General features: G+C 38.7%; 1 protein-coding gene across 1 annotated transcript in view; it reads left to right on the top strand.

Moving 5' to 3' along the window:
• The window catches only part of LOC129551716 (complement factor H-like), a 64,847-nt gene extending 50,507 nt beyond the window's left edge, over positions 1-14,340 (top strand). The window contains exons 7-8 of the mRNA XM_088845165.1: positions 13,339-13,521; positions 13,929-14,340. Coding sequence (XP_088701291.1) covers positions 13,339-13,521; positions 13,929-14,137 — 392 coding nt within the window. The 3' untranslated portion in view covers positions 14,138-14,340. The remainder of the gene's footprint in view (positions 1-13,338; positions 13,522-13,928) is intronic.
• Positions 14,341-23,619: the final 9,279 nt, after the last annotated feature.

Genomic DNA, 23,619 nt, shown 5'->3' with positions numbered 1-23,619 from the left:
TGCTCATTGATGAAATTTCCACCGATCCTTGAATCCTTTTTTCCAAATAAGTATTGCATAATATCTATCCCAAATAAGTTTTGCATAACTATCAAGTTGCTTATAAGATTTTTTTCTGTAAATTTCAGGAATTTGAATATAATGTATCTTGTTTAACTTTTTATTTAGTATTGGGGTATAGCTAATTAACACTGTTGTGCCAAATTCAGGTAAATGGAGAAGGTACTCAGCCATACATATGTATGTGACCATTCTCCCCCGAACTCCCTTCCTATGAAATCTGCCACATTACACTCCACAGAGTTCCCTGTGCTATACAGTAGGTCTTTATTGGTCATCCACTTTAAATATAGCAGTGTGTTCAGACCAGTTCCGTTCAGTCACTCAGTTGTGTCTGTCTCTTTGTGACCCAATGAACCACAACTCGCCAGGCCTCCCTGTCCATCACCCACTCCCAGAGTGCACCCAAACCCATGCCCATCGAGTTGGTGATGCCATCCAACCATTTCATCCTCTGTTGTTCCCTTCTCCTCCTGCCCTCAATCTTTTCCAGCATCAGGGTCTTTTCAAATGAGTCAACTCTTCACATCAGGTGGCCAAAGTATTGGAGTTTCAGCTTCAACATCAGTACTTCCAATGAAAACCCAGGACTGATCTCCTTTAGGATAGACTGCTTGGATCTCCTTGCAATCCAAGGGACTCTCAGGAGTCTTCTCCAATACCACAGTTCAAAAGCATCAGTTCTTCAGCGCTCAACTTTCTAGTCCAACTCTCACATCCATACATGGTCACTGGAAAAAACAGCCTTGACCATCTGGACCTTTGTTGGCAAAGTAATGTCTCTGCTTTTTAATATGCTGTCTAGGTTTGCATAACTTTGCTTCCAAGGAGTAAGCGTCATTTAATTCCATGGTTGCAATCACCAACTGCAGTGATTTTGGAGCCCCCCCAAAATAAAAATGGCCACTGTTTCCACTGAGTCCCCAGTTATTTGCCATGAAGTGATGGGACTGGATGCCATGACTTTAGTTTTCTGAATGTTTAGCTTTAAGTCAACCTTTTCACTCCTCTTTCACTTTCATCACGATGCTCTTTAGTTCTTCTTCACTTTCTGCCATAAGGGTGAGGTCATCTGCATATCTGAGGTTAGTGATATTTCTGCCAGCAATCTTGATTCCACCTTCTGCTTCCTCCAGCCCAGGGTTCCTCATGATGTACTCTTCATATAAGTTAAATAAGCAGGGTGACAATATACAGCTTTGACATACTCCTTTTACTATTTGGAACCAGTCTGTTGTTCTATCTCCAGTTCTAACTGTTGCTTCCTGAACTGCATACAGATTTCTCAAGAGGCAGGTCAAGTAGTCTGGTACTCCCATCTCTTTCAGAATGTTCCACAGTTTATTGTGATCCGCACAGTCAAAGGCTTTGGCATAGTCAATAAAGCAGTAATAGATGTTTTTCTGGAACTCTCTTGCTTTTTCCATGATCCAGCGGATGTTGGCAATTTGATCTCTGGTTCCTCTGACTTTTCTAAAACCAGCTTGAATATCTGGAAGTTCACGGTTCACGTATTGCTGAAGCATGGCTTGGAGAATTTTGAGCATGACTTTACTAGCGTGTGAGATGAGTGCTATTGTGTGGTAGTTTGAGCATTCTTTGGCATTGCCTTTCTTTGGGATTGGAGTGAAAACTGATCTTTTCCAGTCCTGTGGTCACTGCTGAGTTTTCCAAATTTGCTGGCATATTGAGTGTAGCATTTTCACAGCATCATCTTTCAGGATTCAAAATAGCCCCACTGGAATTCCATCACCTCCACTAGCTTTGTTCATAGTGATGCTTCCTAAGCCCACTTGAGTTCCCATCCAGGATGTCTGGCTTTAGGCGAGTTCATGTCCACCCAAAATTCCCTATCTTTTCTCCCATCATTACCCCCAGCAATCATAAATTCCTTCTCTAAGTCTGTAAGTCTGTTTGTCTTTCTGAAATAAGTTTGTTTGCAAAATTTCTTTTAAAATTCCACATATAGGGAATCTCTTACGATTTTTCTCCTTCTCTATGCGACTAATTTTACTCAGTATAAAAGTCTCTAAGTCCATTCATATTTTTGCTAATGACATTATTTCATTCTTTTAATGGATGAGCAATAGTCCATTGTATATATGTACAGCATCTTCTTCATCCATATCTCTGTTGACGGACATTTAGGTTGATTCCATATCATGCCTATTGTAAACAGTGCTGCAATGAACATTAGGGTGTGTTTCCCTTTAGAGCAAGTTTTTCACCAGATCCATGCCTAGGGGCGAGATTGTAGGGTCATATGGTAGCTCTATGTTTAGTTTTCAAAGGAGCGTGCCTGCTATTCTCCATAGTGATTGTATCAATTAACAGTGTAGGAGAGTTACCTTCTCCTCACATACTCTCTAGCCTATTGTTTGTGGATGTTTTGATGATAGCTCTTTTGAATCATGTTAAGGGATATCATGTTCTAGTTTTGATTTGAATCTTTCTAATAATTAGTGATATGAACATCTTTTCATGGGTGTCTTGGCCATCTCCATGTCTTCTCTGGAGAAGAATAAAATACCTAGGAATAAACCTAAGGAGACAAAAGATTTGTAATCTGAACGCTTCAGGACACTAATGAAAGAAATTGAAGACACAAACACATGGGAAGATGTACCACTATCTTTGATTAGAAAAATCAATATTGTCAAAATGACTCTACTACCCAAAGCAATGCAATTTCAATGCAATCCGTATGTAATTACCAATGGCAATTTTTCACAGAATTAGAAGAAAAAAAAAAAACCTTAAAATTTGTATGGAGACACAAAAGGCCCAAAATAGCAAAAACAATCTTTAGAAACAAAAATGGAGCTTGAGGAATGACACTCCCTGACTTCAGACTATACTACAATGCTCTAGATATAAAAAGAGTACGGTACTCATTATGACGTCAAGATTTATGAATCACTGAACTCAATGGACAGGAATGGGCAAATTAAATTCAGATGACCATTATATCCACTGCTATGGGTAAGAATTCCTTAAGAGAAATGGAGTAGCCCTCACAGCCAACAAAAGATTCTGAAATTCAGTACTTGGGTGCAGTCTCAAAAACAATATAAATAACTCCATTCATTTCAAGGCAAGTCACTTAAAATCACAGTAATCTAAGTCTATGTCCCACCCACTAATGTCAAAGTATATGAACCTGACTGCTTCTATGAAGACATACATTACATTCTAGATCTAAACACGAAAACAAAACAACAACAACAAAAATCGACTTTTGATATAGGGGACTGAAATGTAAAAGTAGGAATCAGGTGATACTTGGAGTAACAGGCAAATTTGGTCTTGGAGTACAAAATGAAGCAGGGGAAAGGCTAAAAGAGTTCCAAGAAGAGAAGACAGGGGTCATAGCAAACACCGTCTTCGAAAACACAAGAGACAATTCTACACATGGACATCACGAGATGGTCAAGACAAAAAGAAGAATGATTATATTCTTTGCAGCCAAAGACAGAGAAGCTCTATACAGTTGGCAAAACCAAGACTGGACTGACTGTGGCTCAGATCATGAGGTCCTTATTGTGAAATTCATACATGAATTGAAGAAAGCAGGGAAAACCACTAGGCCATTCCTGTCCTTTATGATTATATAGTGGAAGGGATAAAAAGATTCAAGGGATTAGATCTGAGAGAATGCCTGAAGAACTATGGATGGAGGTTTGTAACTTTGTATACGAGGCAGCGAGCCAAACTATCCCCAACAAGCAGAAATGCAGCAATGCAAAATAGCTGTCCAAAAAGGCCTTACAAAGAGGTGAGAAAAGAGGAGAAGCAAAACGCAAAGGACAAAAGGGAAAATATACCCATCTGAATGCAGAATTCCAAAGAATAGCAAGGAGAGGTAAGAAAACCTTGTTGAGTGAGCAATGCAAAAAAATAGAGGAAAGCAATACAATGGGGAAAACTAGAGATGTCTTCAAGAAAATTAGAGAGAAAAAGGGAATATTTCATGTAATGAATGACAGAGGTAAGGATAGAAACAGTATGGCCCTAAGAGAAGCAGAAGACATTAAGAAGAGGTGGCAAGAATATACAGAAGAACTGTACAGAAAAGGACTTAATGACCCAGATAACCACGATGGTGAGATCACTCACCTGGAGCCAGAAATCCTGGAGTGTGAAGTCAAGTGGACATCACTACAAACAAAGCTAGAGGAGGTGATGGGATTCCAGCTGAGCTATTTCAAATCCTAAAAGGTAATTCTGTGAAAGTATTGCACTTAATATGCCAGCAAATTTGGAAAACTCAGCAGTGGCTATAGGACTGGAAAAGGCCAGTTTTTATCCCAGTCTCTAGAAGGGCAATGCCAAAGAATGTTCAAACTACCACAACACAATTGGGCTCATTTCACAGGTTAGCAAGGCAATACTCAAAATCCTTCAAACTAAACTTCAACAACATGTGAACTGAGAACTTCCAGATTTGCAAGCTAAATTTAGAAAGGCGGAGGAGCTAGAGATTAAATTAACAACATCATTGGATCATAGAAAAAACAAAGGAAATGCAGAAAAACCTCTACTTCTGCTTCATTGACTACACGAAAGCCTTTGACTTTGTGGATCACAACAAACCGTGGAAAATTCTTTAAAAAAAGGGAACTCTTGACCAACTTAACTGCCTTCTGAGAAACCTGTATGCAGGTCAAGAAGCTGCAGTTAGAATCGGAATGGAAGAGCAACCTGGTTGAAAATTGGGAAAGGAGTGTGTCAAAGTTGTATATTGTCACCCTGCTAATTTAACATCACACAAAAACCAGGCTGGAAGAAGCATAAGCTGAATTCAATATTGCCAGGAAAATTACCAATAACCTCAGATACACAGATGACATCACGCTAATGGCAGAAAAAATAGGAGCTAAAGAGCCTCTTGATAATGGCAAAAGAGGAGACTGAAAAAGCTAACTTAAAACCACATTCAAAAAAAAGGAAGATCATGGCATTCAGTTCCATCACTGCATGGCAAAAATGGGGAAAAATGGAAACAGTGACAGACTTCATTCTTTTTGGCTTCACAATCACTGTGGATGGTGACTGCAGCCATGAAATTAAAAGACACTTGCTCCTTGGAAGAAAAGCTATGAAAAGCTTGACTGCATGTTAAGAAACAGAGACATCACTTTACCAAAAAAGGTTTGTGTTGTCAAAGTTATGCTTTTTCAAGCAGTCATGTATGGATGTGAATGTTTGGCCACAAAAAAGACTGATACCAAAGAATTTATGTTTTGAATTGTGGTGCTTGAGAAGACTCTCGAGAGTTCCTTAGACTGCAAGGAGATCAAGTCAATCAATCCTAAAAGAAATCAGTCCTGAATATTCTTTGCAAGAACTGATGCTGAAGCTGAAGCTCCTGTTTTGGGCACCTGATGAGAAGAGATGACTCATTGTAATAGACCCTGATGTTGGAAAAGTCTAAGGGCAGAAGGAGAAGGGGCATCAGAGGATGAGATGGTTGGATAGCATGATCGACAGATTGGAAATGACTTTGAGCAAACTCCCGGAGTTAATGAAGGACAGGGAAGCCTGGCTTGCTACAATCCATGGGGTTGCAAAGAGTCAGAAACAATTGAGTGATTGAACAACACAACAGGAACTTATTATGATGAATCTTGACATTAGTTCTTTGGCTCCATCCATTTGGAATTCACTGAGCAGTTTTAAGGTCTTGTAGGTCTTCACAGAACCATTCAGCTTCAGCTTCTTCAGCATTACTCTTCAGGGTAAAAACTTGGATTACCGTGATATTGAATGGTTGGCCTTGTAAACGAACAGAGATCATTCTGTCATTTCTGAGAATACATCGAAGTACTGCATTTTGTACTCTTTTGTTGAATACGATGACTACTCCCTTTCTTCTAAGGGATTCCTGCCCACAGTAGTAGATATAATGGTCATCTGAGTTAAATTCACCCATTCCAGTCCATTTTAGTTTGCTGAATCCTAGAATGTCGATGTTCACTCTTGTCATCTCCTGCTTGACCACTTCCAATTTGCCTTGATTCATGGACCTAACATTCCAGGTCTTATGCAATATTGCTGTTTACAGCATCGGACTTGCTTCTATCACTAGTCACATGCACAACTGGGTGTTGTTTTGCTTTTTTTTTTTCATCCCTTTATTCTTTCTGGAGTTATTTCTCCACTGATATCCAGTAGCATATTGGACACCTACCAACCTGGGGAGTTCATCTTTCAGTGTCCTATCTTTTTGCATTTTCATACTGTCCATGGGGTTCTCAAGGCAAGTATACTGAAGTGGTTTTTCATTCCCTGCTCCAGTGGACCACATTCTGACAGACCTCTTCACCATGACCCGTCCGTCTTGGGTGGCCCCACACGGCATAGCCTAGTTTCATTGAGTTAGACAAGGCTGTGGTCCATGTGATCAGATGGCTAGTTTTCTGTGATTGTGTTTTCAGGCTGCCTGCCCTTAGACGCCCTCTCTCAGCACCTACCATCTTACTTGGGTTTCTCTTACCTTGGATGTGGCGTATCTCCTCATGGCCTCCGCTCCTGACCTTGAAAGAGGGGTTTCTCCTCTCTGCTGCTTGCCGCTCCTGCACCATGAAGCCAAGGCAGCAGTGGCCACAGGACTGGAAAAGGTCAGTTTTCATTCCAAACCCAAAGAAAAGCAATGCCAAAGAATGCTCAAACTACCGCACAATTCCACTCATCTCACACGCTAGTAAAGTCATGCTGAAAATTCTCCAAGCCAGGCTTCAGTAATACGTGAACTGTGAACTTCCAGATGGTTTGAGAAAAGGCAGAGGAACCAGAGATCATATTGCCAACATCCGCTGGATCATCGAAAAAGTAAGGGAGTACCAGAAAAACATCTATTTCTGCTTTATTGACTATACCAAAACATTTGACTGTGTGGATTACAATAATCTCTGGAAAATGCTGAAAGAGGTGGGAATACCAGACCACTTGACCTGCCTCTTGAGAAATCTGTATGCAGTTCAGGAAGCAACCGTTAGAACTGGACATGGAACAACAGACTGCTTCCAAATAGTAAAAGGAGTACGTCAAGGCTGTATATTGTCACCCTACTCATTTAACTTATATACAGAGTGCATCATGAGAAACCCTGGGCTGGAGGAAGTACAAGCTGGAATCAAGATTGCCTGGAGAAATACCGATAACCTCAGATATGCAGATGAAACCACCCTTATGGCAGAAAGTGAAGAAGAACTAAAAAAACCTCCTGATAAAAGTGCAAGAGGAGAGTGAAAGGGTTGGCTTAAAGTTCAACATTCAGAAAACTCAGATCATGGGATCCGGTCCCATCACTTCATGGCAAATAGATGGGAAACAGTGGCCATCTTTATTTTGGGGGCTCCAAAATGACTGCAGATGATGATTCCAGTCATGAAATTAAAATACACTTACTCCTCGGAAGGAAAGTTATGACCAGCCTAGACAGCATTTAAAAAGCAGAGACATTACTTTGCCAACAAAGGTCCATCTAGTCAAGGCTATGATTTTTCCAGTGGTCATATGTGGATGTGAGAGTTGGACTAGAAAGAAAGTTGAGCACCAAATAATTGATGCTTTCGAACTGTAGTGTTAGAGAAGACTCTTGTGGTTCCCTTGGACTGCAAGGAGATCCAACCAGTCCATCCTAAAGATGATCAGTCCTGGATGTTCACCTGATGCGTTTTGGCCACCTGATGTGAAGAGCTGACTCTTTTGAAAAGACCCTGATGCTGGGAAAGTTTGAAGGCAGGAGGAGATGGGGACGTCAGAGGATTAGAAGGTTGGATAGCATCACCGACTCAATGGCCATGAGTTTGGGTAAACTCTGGAAGTTGGTGATGGACAGGGAGCCCTGGTGTGCTGCAGTTCATGGGGTCGCAAAGAGTTGGACATGACTGAGTGACTGAACTGAACTGAGCAGTTGTAATATGCGTTTGTTGTTTTATATTAGTCGGTAAGTCATATGCTCTATTTGAGAAATTTTCGGCCATGATACGTTAAAAATAATTTTGGAGTGTATTTCCTTTACAAAATTGTGCAGTTTCTACTGTACTTCAAAATGAATCGGCTACACATATACTCATATCCCCCTTCTTTTGGATTTCCTTTCCGTTTAGGCCGTCAGAAAATGATGGCACAGGTAAGTCAACCATTTTTTTTTTTAATCTCTTATTCTTTATTTTCAGCTTCATGTTCAACAGTTCTTTGCGATCTTCCCACAGGTCCTTGAAGCTATGTCCATTTTCTTTTCAGTCTACTTTAAACGTTAGTTTAAAGCTTATTGATCCTCTGCCAACTGCAATATATTGTTGAACCATGTGGTTTTCTAATAATCTATTTTCTAGATCTATCAATTGGACTGGACTTTTAAAAACCATCATCTAATGATTTCAATATCTGTGTCATTTCAGTGTTGTCTTCTGTTGATTGCTTTTTCTTTTTTGAGGCTTACCTGGTCTTTGGTCTGATAAATGATTTTCAACTGTATTCGGACACTTGAGCTTTTATATCTTGAGACTAAGGATGTTATTAGACTCCTTCATTAATCAGGCCTCTATTAGTGCCATGTAGGCTGCAAGTCCAGGGTTCCCACCTGGCCTCCTCTGACACCAGGAGAAAGGGCAGAGGCTTCTTGTTCCCCCATGCGGTGGGTGGAAATGTGGGCTGCTTACTTGGCCCCTGTAGATCAAGGCATGGAAAGGATTGGTCTTAGGTTTCTGCCATCATGTGCTTCTAGACTAAATCAATTCACCTCAGTCGCTCAGTCATGTCTGACTTTTTGCAGCCTCACGGACTGCAGCACCGCAAGCTTCCCTGTCCATCACCAACTTCCAGACCTCAAATAAACTCATGTCCATCGAGTCAGTGAAGCCATCCAACCATCTCATCCTCTGTCGTCCCCTTCTCCTCCAGCCTTCAATCTTTCCCAGCATCAGGGTCTTTTCCAAAGTGTCAGTTCTTTGCATCAGGTGGCCAAAAATTTGGAGCTTCAGCTTCATCATCAGTCCTTCCAATGAATATTCAGGACTGATTTCCTCTAGGATTGACTGGTTTGATCTCCTTTCATTCTAAGGTACTCTCAAGAGTCTTCCCCAACACCACAGTTCAAAAGCATCAATTCTTCAATGCTCAGCTTTCTTTATAGTCCAACTCTCACATCCATACATGACTACTGGAAAAACCATAGCCTTGACGAGATGGACTTTGTTGGCAAAGCAATTTGTCTGCGTTTTAATATGCTGTCTAGGTAGGTCATAACTTTTTCCCCAAGGAGCTAGTGTCTTTTAATTTCACTGTTCCAGTCACCATCTGCAGTGATTTGGAGTCCCCCCAAAAATAATATCTGTCACTGTTTCCATTATTTCCCCATCTATTTGCTATGAAGTGATGGGACTGCATGACATGACCTTAGTTTTCTGAATGTTGAGTTCTAAGACAACTTTTTCACTCTCCTCTTTCACTTTCATCGGGAGACTCTTTAGTTCTTCTTCACTTTCTGCCATAAGGGTGGTTTCATCTGCATATCTGAGGTTGTTGATATTTCCCCTGACAATCTTGATTCCAGCTTGTGTTTCATCTAGTCTGGAATTTCACATGATGTACTCTGCATACATCTTCAGTAAGCAAGGTGACAGTATACAGCCTTGATGTACTCCTTTCCTGATTTGGAAGCAGTTTGTTGTTCCATGTTTGGTTCTAACTGTAGCTTCATCTGCATACAGATCTCTCAGGAGGCATGTCAGGTGTTCCCATCTCTTTAATTTCTACAGTTTGTTGTGATTCACACAGTCAAAGGCTTTGGTGTAGTCAATACAGAAGAAGTAGGTTTATTTCTGGAACTCTCTTGGTTTTTTCGATGATCCAACGGATGTTGACAATTTGATCTCTGGTTCCTCTGTCTTCTCTAAATCCAGCCTGAACATCTGGAATTTCACGGGTCACATGCTGTTGAAGCCCAGCTTGGAGAAGTCTGAGCATTGCTTTGCTACCGTGTGAGATGAATGCAATTGTACGGTAGCTTGAACATGCTTGAAGATTGTGTTTCTTTGGTATTGGAATGAAAACTGACATTTCTCAGACCGGTGGTCACTGCTGAATTTTCTGAATTTGCTTGCATACTGATCGCAGCACTTAAAGAGCATCATCCTTTAGGATGTGAAATAGCTCAACTGGAAATCCATCACTCTACCAGCTTTTTTCCCAGTGATGTTTCCTAAGGCACACTTCACTTTGCATTCTAGGATGTCTGGCTCTAGGTATGTGATCACATCTTCGTAGTTATCTGGGTCATGAAGATCTTTTTTGTATAGTTCTGTGTATTCTTGCCACCTCTTCTTAATATCTCCTACTTCTGTTAGGTCCATACCATTTTTGTCTTTTATTGTGCCCATCTTTGCATGAAATGTTCCCTTGGAATCTCTCATTTTCTTGAAGAGATCTGTAGTCTTTCCAGTACTATTGTTTCCCTCTATTTCCTTGCATTGATCACTCAGGAAGGATTTCTTATCTCTCCTTGCTATTCTTTGGCACTCTGCATTCAAATGATTTTGTCTTTCCTTTTCTCCTTTGCCTTCTCAACTCTTCTATTCTCAGCTATTTGTAAGGCCCCCGAGACAACTATTTTGCCTTTTTCATTTGTTTTTATTGGGGATGGTTTTGATCCCTGCCACCTGTATAAAGTCAGGAACCTCTTTCCATATTTGTTTAGGCATTCTGTCTTATCAGATCTAATCCCTTGAATCTAAATGTCACTTGCACTCTATAATTGTAAGGGATTTGATTTAGGTCATGCCTGAATGATCTAGTGATTTCACTCCTTTCTTCAATTTAAGTATGATTTGGCAACAAGGAGTTCATGATCTGAGCCACAGTCAGCTCCCAGTCGTATTTTTGCTGCCTGTATAGAGCTTCCCCACTTTTGGCTGCAAAGAATATAATCAATCTGATTTTGGTGTTGACCATCTGGTGATGTTCATATGTAGAGTCTTTGCTTGTGTTTTGGAAGAGGGTGTTTACTATGCCCAGTGTGCTCTCTTGGCAAAACTCTGTTACCCTTTGCCCTGCTTCATTTGGTACTCTAACCACTAATTTACCTGTTACCTCACATATCTCTTGACTTCCCACTTTTGCATTCCAGTCCCCTATAATGAAAAGGACACCTTTTTGGGTGTCAGTTCTAGAAGTTCTTGTAGGTCTTTACAGAACTGTTGCACTTCAGCTTCTTCAGAATTACTGTTCAGGCCATAGACCTAGATTAATCTGATATTGAATGGTTTGCCTTGGAAATGAACAGAGATCATTCTGTCATTTTTGAGACTGCATCCAAGCACTGCATTTCAGACTGTTTTGTTGACTATCATGGCTACTCCATTTCTTCTAAGGAATTCTTGCTCACAGTAGTAGATGTAATGGTCATCTGAATCAAATCGACCCATTCTAGTCCATTTTAGTTCGCTAATTTTAAAATGCCGATGTTCATTCTTGCCACCTCCCGTTTGACCACTTTCAATTTTCCTTGATTCATGGACCTAAAATTCCAGGTTCCTATGCAATATTGTTCTCTACAGCATCAGATTTACTTCCATCACCAGTGACACCCACAATTGGATGTTGCTTTTCTTTTTCTCCATCTCTTCATTCTTTTTGGAATTATTTCTCCACTGATCTCTAGTAGCATATTGGGCACCTACCAACCCGGGGAGTTCATCTTTCAGTGTCCTATCTTTTTGCCTTATCATACTGTTCATGTGGTTCTCAATGCAAAAATATTGAAGTGATATGCATTCCCTTCTCCAGTGGACCACGTTTTGTCAGGACTCTCCGCCGTGACCTGTCTGTCTTGAGTCTCACTATATGGCATGACTGGGAGTTTTATGGAGTTATACAAGGCTGCGGTTAATGTGATCAGATTGATTAGTTTTTTGTGACTGTGGTTTTCATTCTGTCTGCCCTCTGATGGAAAAGGATAAGAGGCTTATGGAAGCTTCCTTTTGGGAGTGACTGACTTAGGGGGAAACTGGGTCTTGGTCTGATAGAAGGGGCCATGCTCAGTAAATCTTTAGTCCAATTTTCAGTTGATGGGTGGGGCCGTGTTCCCTCGCTGTTTTTTGACCTGTGGCCAAATATGGTGGAGATAAGGAAGATACTGGTGACCTCCTTCAAAAGGCCTTATGCATGCACTGCTGCACTCAGTGCCCCCAAACCTGCAGCAGGCCACCACCAACCCATGCCTCTGCTGAAGACTCCTGGACACTGACGGGCGAGACTGGGTCAGTCTCTTGTGGGATCACTGCTTCTTTCTCCTGGGTCCTGTTGTGCACAGGGTTTTGTCTGTGCCCTCTGAGAGTCTGTTTCTGCAGTCCTGTGTAAGTTTTGGCGGCTCTGTGTGGGGTTAATTGCAGCCTCCTCCAGGAGGGCTTATGAATACCCAGGTCTACTGCACCCAGAGCCCCTGCCCCTGTAGCAGTGCACTGGTCACCGTACTTCTGCAGGAGACACTCAGGCACAATTCTGGCCTCATCTCTGTGGGTTCTCTGGGTCTTGGTACACACAAGGACTTAGTGTGAACACTTCATGTAGTATTTCTAGACTAAGTCACTATTGTGAAAATTGTATGTGTCTTGCTAGGCTACTCCTTCCTGGGCCTTTTCTTAAAAGGATCAACTGCTTCCTGAGACTTTTTTTCTTTCTGAACTTGTATTATTTCTGGGTTGCAGTCTCAGGGGCCCATTCAGGATACATAGAAGGCAAAATAAAAACTCCAAGGACTCTCTTTAGTGTAACTCTCTGAATCCCAAAGTCTCTAAGCAGATTGACTTCTCTACTTGTTTCACAGTCTTCTGTGTTGGTGTTTATAATATGTTCAGGACCTTTATTTGGCAGAAGGAATACTTGGAAGATGCTATAAGCACAAATATTTCACCTCATCTTGTTCAGAAATGGAAGCCAAAATTTTCTTTCTCAGACACTGCAACATGTTGTATAAAAGGGTAAATGTTTTTATCTTGGCTATCCATCCTTCCAGCATACATTCTGAAAGAAAACATGTTTTAAAATCAGGACACTGCAAAGCAGACATATTTGTTAATGTACTTCCATTGGGGCAAAAATTAAGATCTTAAAATGGGCATTTCTGATTAAGTGGTTAAAATTCCTTTTAAAAATCATTTCTGTCATCAGAAATCATAAGTTTTGGAATGACATATTTGGCTGCATTTTTATTTTATTTATTTAAAACTGTAGGGGTGGTCTTTGAATAAAGCAAATGCCATTATCTTTTAGACTCTGGAGGAAAATGTGCGCCTCCTCCACCAATAGACAACGGAGACATTACCTCACTCCCGCAATCGGTATATCCTCCAGGAATGATTGTTGAGTACCGGTGTCACACCTATTATGAACTTCGGGGAAATAGAAACATAGTATGTCGGAATGGAGAGTGGTCAGAACCACCAAAGTGCTTAGGTAAACGCTTTAAACTTCTCTTGGATCCTGGGATAATCCTTGTACTCAGCATGATGTTCAACTGTTTATAATAGGGTTTTTATGGGTTAAGTAACCACCATTCTTTTGCATGCTTGACCACCAAGTATTAATATCTGTATATAGAAAAAAGTTAGAAAATTTCATGTTCAAGCAACAATGGCTCCTTTAAGAAAGCTCTTCATAAGATAACTGATATTATGAAGTTTTCATTATAACACTTAATGACTACACTAAACAAAGCATCTCATTCATTATAGATTTTCAGTGTATTGGTTTGGAAAATGTTTGAGGAAGAATTTTTGGACCAAAGTTCTTGAAACCCTGAAATTCTGGAGAAAGTATTTGCATATTACTCAAAGGTTCATGTTTATTTTCTTAAACTTTAGAGGCATGTGTAATTTCAGAAGAAGCAATGAAAAAACATCACATACAGTTAAGATGGAAACACGATAGAAAACTTTACTCTAGAACGGAAGATAATATTGAATTTATGTGTCAACGTGGTTATCGTCGAGTGACACCACATCATACATTTCGAACAACTTGTCGGGAAGGAAAGGTTGTGTATCCTCGATGTGAGCCAATCATTGACTAAATGCAGTTGTAAAATTGAAATATGTACATGTATTCATATTTCTCCTTATCAATTCAATTCTGTTTATTTTATCAAGTATTTTTTAACTCATCTTGAATCGTAAATTTGATTTGTGTTAAATATTATGGGGACAATGTAATTGAGAGATGAGAGACCAATGAATCACTTCTTAAAAGTACCTCATTAAACTTGGCAAATCAAAATGTTATGTGTCCTTCTGTGTTGTTGGTTGTGATCGCTCCATTTTCATTTCTAATTTTATTGATTTGGTTCTTCTCCCTTTGTTTCTTGATGAGTCTGCCTAGTGGTTTGTCAATTTTATTTACCTTCTCAAAGAACCAGCTTTTGGCTTTGTTGATTTTTGCTCTGGTCTCTTTTGTTTCTTTTGCATTTATCTCTGCCCTAATTTTTAGGATTTCTTTCCTTCTACTAACCCTGGGGTTCTTCATTTCTTCCTTTTCTAGTTTCTTTAGATGTTCAGTTCAGTTCAGTCGCTCAGTCATGTCCGACTCTTTGCGACCCCATGAATCACAGCAGGCCAGGCCTCCCTATCCATCACCAACTCCCGGAGTGCACTCAAACTCATGTCCATCGAGTCGATGATGCCATCCAGCCATCTCATTCTCTGTCGTCCCCTTCTCCTCCCACCCCCAATCCCTCCCGGCATCAGACTCTTTTCCAGTGAGCCAACTCGTCGCATGAGGTGGCCAAAGTATTGCAGTTTCAGCTTTAGCATCAGTCCTTCCAATGAACACCCAGGATTGTTCTCCTTTAGAATTGACTGGTTGTTTGTAGGCTTAGGTTATTTAGTTGACTTTTTTCTTGCTTCTTGTGGTGTGCCTGTATTGCTATGAACTTCCCCCTTAGCACTGCTTTTACAGTGTCCCAGAGGTTTTGGGTTGTTGTGTTTTCATTTTCATTCATTTCTAAGGATTATTAGAGAATACTATCAGCAATTATATGGCAATAAAATGAATAACCTGGAAGAAATGGACAAATTCCTAGAAAAGTACAACTTTCCAAAACTGAAGAGGAAAAAATAGTAAATCTGAACAGACCAATCACAAGCACGGAACTAGAGGCTGTGATGAGAAATCTTCCAGCAAACAAAAGCCCAGGTCCAGACGACTTCACAGCTGAATTCTACCAAAAATTTAGAGAAGAGCTAACACCTATTCTACTCAAACTCTTCCAGAAAATTGCTGAGGAAGGGAAACTTCCAAACTCATTCTATGAGGCCACAATCACCCTAATCCCAAAACCTGGTAAAGATCCCACAAAAAAAAGAAAACTACAGGCCAATATCACTGATGAACATAGATGCAAAAATCCTTAACGACAACAACAAAAAAATCCTTAACAAAATTCTAGCAATCAGAATCCAACAACACATTAAGAAGATCATACATCGTGACCAAGTGGGTTTTATCCCAGGAATGCAAGGATTCTTCAATATCCACAAATCAATCAACGTAATACACCACACTAACAAACTGAAAAATAAAAATCATATGATTATCTCAATAGATGCAGAGAAAGCCTTTGACAAAATACAACATCCATTTATGATAAAAACCCTCCAGAAAGTGGGAATAGAAGGGACATATCTCAACATAATAAAAGCTATATATGACAAACCCACAGCAAACATTATCCTCAACGGTGAAAAACTGAAAGTATTTCCCCTAAAGTCAGGAACAAGACAAGGGTGCCCACTCTCACCACTACTATTCAACATAGTTCTGAAAGTTTTGGCTACAGCAATCAGAGCAGAAAAAGACATAAAAGGAATACAAATTGGAAAAGAAGAAGTAAAACGTTCACTGTTCGCTGATGACATGATCCTCTACACAGAAAACCCTAAAGACTCTACCAGAAAACTATTAGAGCTAATCAGTCAGTAAAGTTGCAGGATATAAAATCAACACACAGAAATCCCTTGCATTCCTATACACTAATAATGAGAAAATAGAGAAGTTAAGGAAACTATTCCATTCACTGTTGCAATGAAAAGAATTAAATACTTAGGAATATATCTACCTAAGGAAACAAAAGACTTGTACATAGAAAACTATAAAACACTAGTGAAAGTAATCCAAGAGGATACTAATAGATGGAGAAATATACCGTGTTCGTGGATTGGAAGAATAAATATTGTGAAAATGAGTATACTACTCAAAGTAATTTATACATTCAATGCAATCCCTATCAAGCTACCAAGGATATTTTTCACAGAACTAGAACAAACAATCTCACAATTTGTATGGAAATACAAAAAACCTCGAATAGCCAAAGCAATCTTGAAGAAGAAGAATGGAACTGGGGGAATTAACCTGCCGGACTTCAGGCTCTACTACAAAGCCACAGTCATCAAGACAGTATGGTACTGGCATAAAGACAGAAATATAGATCAATGGAACAAAATAGAAAGGCCAGAGATAAACCCACGCACCTATGGACACCTTATCTTTGACAAAGGAGGCAAGAATATAAAATGGACAAAAGACAGTCTTTAACAAGTGGTGCTGGGAAAACTGGTCAGCCACTTGTAAAAGAATGAAACTAGAACACTACCTAACACCATACACCAAAATAAACTCAAAATGGATTAGAGAGCTAAATATAAGACCAGATTCTATAAAACTCCTAGAGGAGAACGTAGGCAAAACACTCTAGACATAAATCACAGCAGGATCCTCCAAGACCCACCTCCCAGAATATTTGAAATAAAAGCAAAAATAAACAAATGGGACCTAATTAAAATCAAATGCTTCTGCACAGCAAAGGAAACTATAAGCAAGGTGAAAAGACAGCGTTCAGAATGGGAGAAAATAATAGCAAATGAAGCAACTGATAAAGAATTAATCTCCAAAATATGCAAGCAGCTCCTGCAGCTCAATTCCAGAAAAACAAATGACCCAATCAAAAAATGGGCCAAAGAACTAAACAGACATTTCTCCAAAGAGACATACAGATGGCTAACAAACACATGAAAAGATGCTCAACATCCCTCATAATCAGAGAAATGCAAATCAAAACCACAATGAGATACCATTTCACCCCAGTCAGAATGGCTGCTATCAAAAAGTCTACATGCAATAAATGCTGGAGAGGGTGTGGAGAGAAGGGAACCCTCTTACACTGTTGGTGGGAATGCAAACTAGTACAGCCACTATGGAGAAGAGTGTGGGGATTCCTCAAAAACTGGAAATAGAACTGCCATATGATCCAGCAATCGCACTCCTGGGCATACACACTGAGGAAACCAGAACTGAAAGAGACACATGTACTCCAATGTTCATTGCAGCACTGTTTATAATAGCCAGGACATGGAAGCAACCTAGATGTCCATCTGCAGATGAATGGATAAGAAAGCTTTGGTACATATACACAATGGAGTATTACTCAGCCATTAAAAAATGCATTTGAACCAGTTCTAATGAGGTGGATGAAACTAGAGCCTATTATACAGAGTGAAGTAAGCCAGAAAGAAAAACACCAATACAATATACTAACACATATATATGGAATTTAGAAAGATGCAAATGATAACCCTGTATACGAGACAGCAAAAGAGACACAGATGTATAAAATAGTCTTTGGGACTCTGTGGGAGAGGGTGAAGGTGGGATGATTGGGGAGAATGGCATTGTAGCATGTATATTATCACATGTGAAATGAATCACCAGTCCAGGTTCGACGCATGATACAGGATGCTTGGGGCTGGTGCACGGGGATGACATGGAGGGAGGATATGGGGAAGAGGGAGGTGGGAGGGGGGTTCAAGAAAGGGAACACATGTACACCTGGGGCGGATTCGTGTCAATGTATGGCAAAACCAGCCAATATATTAATGTAAGGTAGTTTGCCTCCAATAAAAAAAATAGTCACACTGTAAAAAAAAATAAAAATTTCTTGTTCACAAAGAAAATTGCCAAATGGACTAAAATAACATGCAACAAATTATGAAATGAATAATGCAGAGTGATGCATATTTTACTCACACCTTGAATTTCACAAGGTATCATAAAACTCATTAGAGCTTTCATTACAAAAACTTGAAGACAACTGGATTATTAAAGAAAATGAAAGACAAAAACATCATAATGAACATATAAGTTTTATATTTTGGAGTAAAATCTCTGTTTTAAATATGATTTAATTACTTAATATTAGTACATTTATATAATTTAATTTTTGTTTATCATTAATTTTTATTGGAGTTGCTTTATTTTTTAAATTTATTTATTTTAATTGGAGGCTAATTACTTTACATTATTTTATTTATTTTGTCATATATTGACATGAATCTGCCCCGGGTGCTTTATAATGTTGTATTAGCTTTTGCTGTACATCAAAATGAATCAGTTATGTAAATATATATATATATATATATATCCCCTTTTTTTAAATTTCCCTCCCATTTAGGTCACCAGACAGCATTGAGTGGAGCTGCCTATGATACACACTTATTTCTCTTTAGTTATCTATTTTATTCACAACAGCCAGGACATGGAATCAACCTAAATGTCCATCAGCAGAACAGATGCAGAAGAAGCGGTACATATATACAATGAAATATTACTTAGCCATAAAAAGCAATGAAATTGTTCAATTTGCAGAGACGTGGATAGACCTAGAGACTGTCATATAGAGTGAAGCAAGTCATGAAGAGAAAAATAAATATTGTATAATATTGCTTATATACAGAATCTAGACAAATGTTCAGATGAACTTATTTGCAAAGCAAAAATAGAGATACAGGCATACAGAATGGATGTGGATACCATGGGACCCAAGGGTACAGGGGTGAATTGGGAGATTGAGTCTGACATATATACACTATTGTGTAAAAAATAGATAACTAATGAAAAGAACTTATAAGTTTAAAAATAAAAGTGACAAGTTTCTTTTAAGGTTGTCAACATTTCATTTCTCTCTGAAAATAATTCTAAATGTATTGGCACTCCACTGGAAATTAAGACTGCATTCCACATTTTGTCAAAGGAAAATATAGCTGGTACCTAAGCTGGTGTTTTAAAACTAACAGTGATGTTAATGACCTTTAATAGATTTATTAAGCTATAATCGCAATACAGTCAACTGAACATATTTAAAATGAAATTTGAACCTAGAAAAATATATTTGAACCTGTAAAATTTTAAAAACAACCATTGTTCTACAAAGTTGTCTCATATTACAAGTAAGACTCTCCTAAACATTCTGGAATTATAATCTACTTTTCTGTGATGCATTTTCTATTCACATTTTCGTCAGCACATTCACACGACCTCATAATCTACATAGAGTACCTTTTTGCACTGTGGAACTCAGATGACAGAAAAGTATTCATTTTGTTTTCCCCTTTTAGGTGAATAACTGACCATTTTTCCATTAAGGTATTCTTATGATTATCTCACAGTGCAGACTATTTTAACCAGTTTATTTGATCAAAAATACACACGAAGGAAATTAGATAGTTATATTTGGGAGGAAGCCTGAGTGTTCACATCTGTTTCAACTTACCCCGTCCATGAGCAGTGTAAAACCACAAGGTGAGAAGGACATTGATTAACAGCAACATGGTAGATTATCCTGATGGTACATTCACACAAATACTCCAGTTGCTCTGTTTAGGGTTCAAAATCTGCTTCATTTCCAGTTACCTTGTGTGACTGAATTTATGCATTACAATGAAGCTAGTTAATTAGTGCCATTTAGTAAATATCAAAGTTCAAAGTTTTGAAATGTCCCTAACTTGTTTCTGTTGGTAGTTTCAAAATAAGTTATTGTATTCATCAGCTGATATCTATGTGCACAACTTTCTGTGGCTAATAGGGACTGGTTCCAAAGTCATATATCAGTTTCTAACTTTCCATAATATATTTCAAGAGAGTAGGTGAAGTTTTACTACCCATTTGAGTCATCCATATTTTCATGGGTAAGAGAAGTGAATAGATTAAAAAAGAATTAGAGTAGAACTTAAAAACAATCATATAAATTATAGAACAAGAACAATCCCTTCATTTACATGCTATTTATGTGTGGGTTTTATGATTATCAATTTTCCCAATTTTGTTAACATATATTACATAAAGCACTGCATAAGTTTCAGGTGTATGGCCTAATGATGTAATTTACATATATCATGAAATGATTACAACAATAAGGTTTGTGAATATCCATCATCTCATTTAGATATAAAATTAAAGAAAAAAAATTGTGATGAGAACTCAGGACTTACTGCCCTAGTAACATTCATACTTAAGATACAGCAGAACTAGTCATATTAATCATGTTGTACACTACATCCTTATTACTAATCTATCTCACAGCAGGCAATTGGTACCTTTTGACTGGCTTCATCCAGTTCCCGTCTCCAGCCCTAGCCTATGATAACCACAAATGAGATCTCTTTTTCAAAGTATTTGTTCTTTTAAGTACAGTTGGCCTACAACATTGCGTTACTTTCTGTTATAGAGTGTAGTGACTCCATGCCTCTGTCCATTTCAAAATAACTGCCACAGGAAGTCTAGTTACAACCTAGCAACATTTTTTAAATTGCATAATTATTGCCTATATGCTCCACACTCAATATTTCATGTTTATGACTCATCTATTTTTCACCTGGAAGTTTATCCCCTTTACCTCTCCCCCACCAGAGGATCTGGAGTGCATCCCCTTACAAAGACACATACAGAATTGTTCATTGCAGCTTTATTCATAAATGGCAAAAATGCAAATTGTTCCATGAACATTCAGAGAGTGGATAAAACATTTGTAACATTTTCATACAATGGATTAATATTCACTAATCTAGAAAACAAAATGAAGTACTGCTATAGACAGCAGTTTGGGATAATCTCACCGCTGCTGTAAATGGAAAAATTCAAACACACTCACTAAGTACATATCTTACAATTTCATTGGTAGGCATTTCAAAAGGTGGAAAACCTCATCATGAAGGTAGTGCCTACGAGGTAAGGTGTGGTACAGAATGGGAAGAGACGCAAGAAAACCTGCTAATGTGCTGGACATTTGCTCAATTTAGTCCTGGGTAATAGTTACACAGGTATACATGTGTGTTAAAAATATTATCAATCAGATTAAGATTAACTTTAGGTGTTTAGCTATTTATATGCTTTATTTTTTTTAAAAAAATTACCATTTTCAGAATAAAACATAAAGTTAAAAGTTACTGTTTTTTCTCAAAAGTTCATTTCTCGTTGAACCCAAACCTCCACTCCAAAAAGAAACAGTGTAGTAAAGGAATATGGAGAGACTTCAAAAGGCATGAAGGAACATTTGGGATGATAAAAATATTCTACATCTTGATTATAGAGTAGTCGTATAGATGTATTGGAGAAGGAAATGGAAACCTATCCAGTATTCTTGCCTGGGAAATACCATGGACAGAGGAGCTTGGCAGGCTACAGTCCATGGGATCGCAAGAGTTGGACACAGCCTGTAAACTAAACCAGGACATAACTATATATATTTTATAAGACTCATCATATTGCATATTTAGAATAGACAGGTTAAAAATGTCTTCTCTGTAAAGGTAATGGGAAGTTCCTCAGAGCTCTAGGTGATTAAAAGGAAGGGGGAAATAGAAGGATTTCGAATTCTCCAAAGAAACTTAAAGACCAAGGCAATAATAGAAGAGCATTTTCATAAAAGTTAAGAAAATGAAAGACAAGAGGTTTATATCCATACAACCAGAGAGCCAAATATTAAACTACAGAATATATTTTTAAATGTACAGGAACTCATAGGACACTATTGATATACAGATGCACCCCTTCCATGGCTATAGCTACATGCTCAGTCACCCAGTCGTGTCTCACTTAAGCTATCCTTTGGATTTTAGCCTGCCAGACTCCTCTGTCCATGAGATTTTCCAGGCAAGAATACAGGTGAAGATTTCCATTTCCTCCTCCGCAGAATCTTCACAACCGAGGAATCAAACTAGTGTTTCCTGTGTCTCCTGAACTGCAGGCAGACTCTTTAAACATTGAGCCATCAGAGAACTGCCTCCATGCATGTAAGGGCACCTTAAATATGGACTCTACCTTATTCCACCTGAATGAAGAGTTCGAAAGAATAGAAAGAAGAGGTAGAAAGCATCCTTAAGTGAACAATGCAAATAAATAGAGGAAAGCAATAGAATGGTAAAGACTAAATATCTTTTCAAGAAAATTAGAGATGCCAAGGGAACATTTCATGCAAAGATGGGCACTAAAGGATAGAAACAGTTTGGACCTAACAGAAGCAGAAGATACTAAGAAGTGGTGGCAGGAATACATAGAAAAACTGTACAAAGAAGGTCTTAATGTCCTGGATACCATGATGGTGTGATTGCTCACCTAGAGCCAGAAATCCTGGAGTGTGAAGTCAAGTGGGCCTTAGGAAGCATTACTACAAACAAAGCTAGTGGAGGTGATGGAGTTCCAGCTGTGCTATTTCAAATCCTAAAAGATAATGCCAATAAAGTGCTGCACTCAATATGCCAGCTAATTTGGAAAACTCAACAGAGGTCACAGGATTGGAAAAGGTCAGTTTTCTTTCTAATCTCAAAAAAGGACAATGCCAAAGAATGTTCACACTATCACATAATTACGTTCATTTCACATATTGGCAATATAATGCTCAAAATCCTTCCAGCTAAGCTTCAACAGTATGTGAACTGAACTGAGACTTCCAGATCTATCAGCTGGATTTAGAAAAGGCAGGGGAACCAGAGATCAAATTGCCAGGATCTATTGAATCATAGGTAAAGCAAGGGAATTCCAGAAAAACATATACTTCTGCTTCATTGACTACACTAAAGCCTTTGACTTTGTGGATCGCAGCAAACTGTGGAAAATTCAGGAGATGGGCATTCCAGACCACCTTGGAAACCTGTACGCAGGTCAAGAAGCAATAGTTAGAATCAGACATGGAACAATGAACCAGTTCCTAATTGGGATAGGAGTACGTCAAGGCTGTATACTGTCACCCTGTTATTTAACGTTATGTGGAGTACATCATGCAAAATGCTGGGATGGATGACTCACAAGCTTCAGTCAAGATTGCCAGATAAATATTAAGAACCTCAGATGTGCAGATGACAACACGTCTTTGCAGAAAGCAAAGATGAACTGAAGAACCTCTTGATGAAGGTGAAAGAATAGAGTGAAAAGGCTGGCTTAAAACTCAACATGAAAAAGCTAAGATTATGGCATCTGGTCCCATCACTTCATGGGAAATAGATGGAGAAACAATGGAAATAGAGACAGACTTCATTTTTCAGGATTCCAAAATCACTGACAAGAGTTATTGCAGCCTCAAAATTAAAAAAATAAATAAATAAAAAGAAGAAAAGCTATGACAAATGTAGATAGCCTTTTAAAAAGCATCACTTTGACAAAAAAGGCCTGTAGTGTCAAGCTACGGTTTTTCCAGTAATCATGTGCGGATGTGAGAGTTGGATCATAAAGGAG

Source organism: Moschus berezovskii, chromosome 17 (assembly GCF_049115385.1).
Source record: "Moschus berezovskii isolate FMDL1 chromosome 17, NW_MosBer_1.0, whole genome shotgun sequence".
Lineage (NCBI taxonomy): Eukaryota > Metazoa > Chordata > Mammalia > Artiodactyla > Moschidae > Moschus > Moschus berezovskii.
This window is presented reverse-complemented; position numbering and strand designations above follow the sequence as displayed.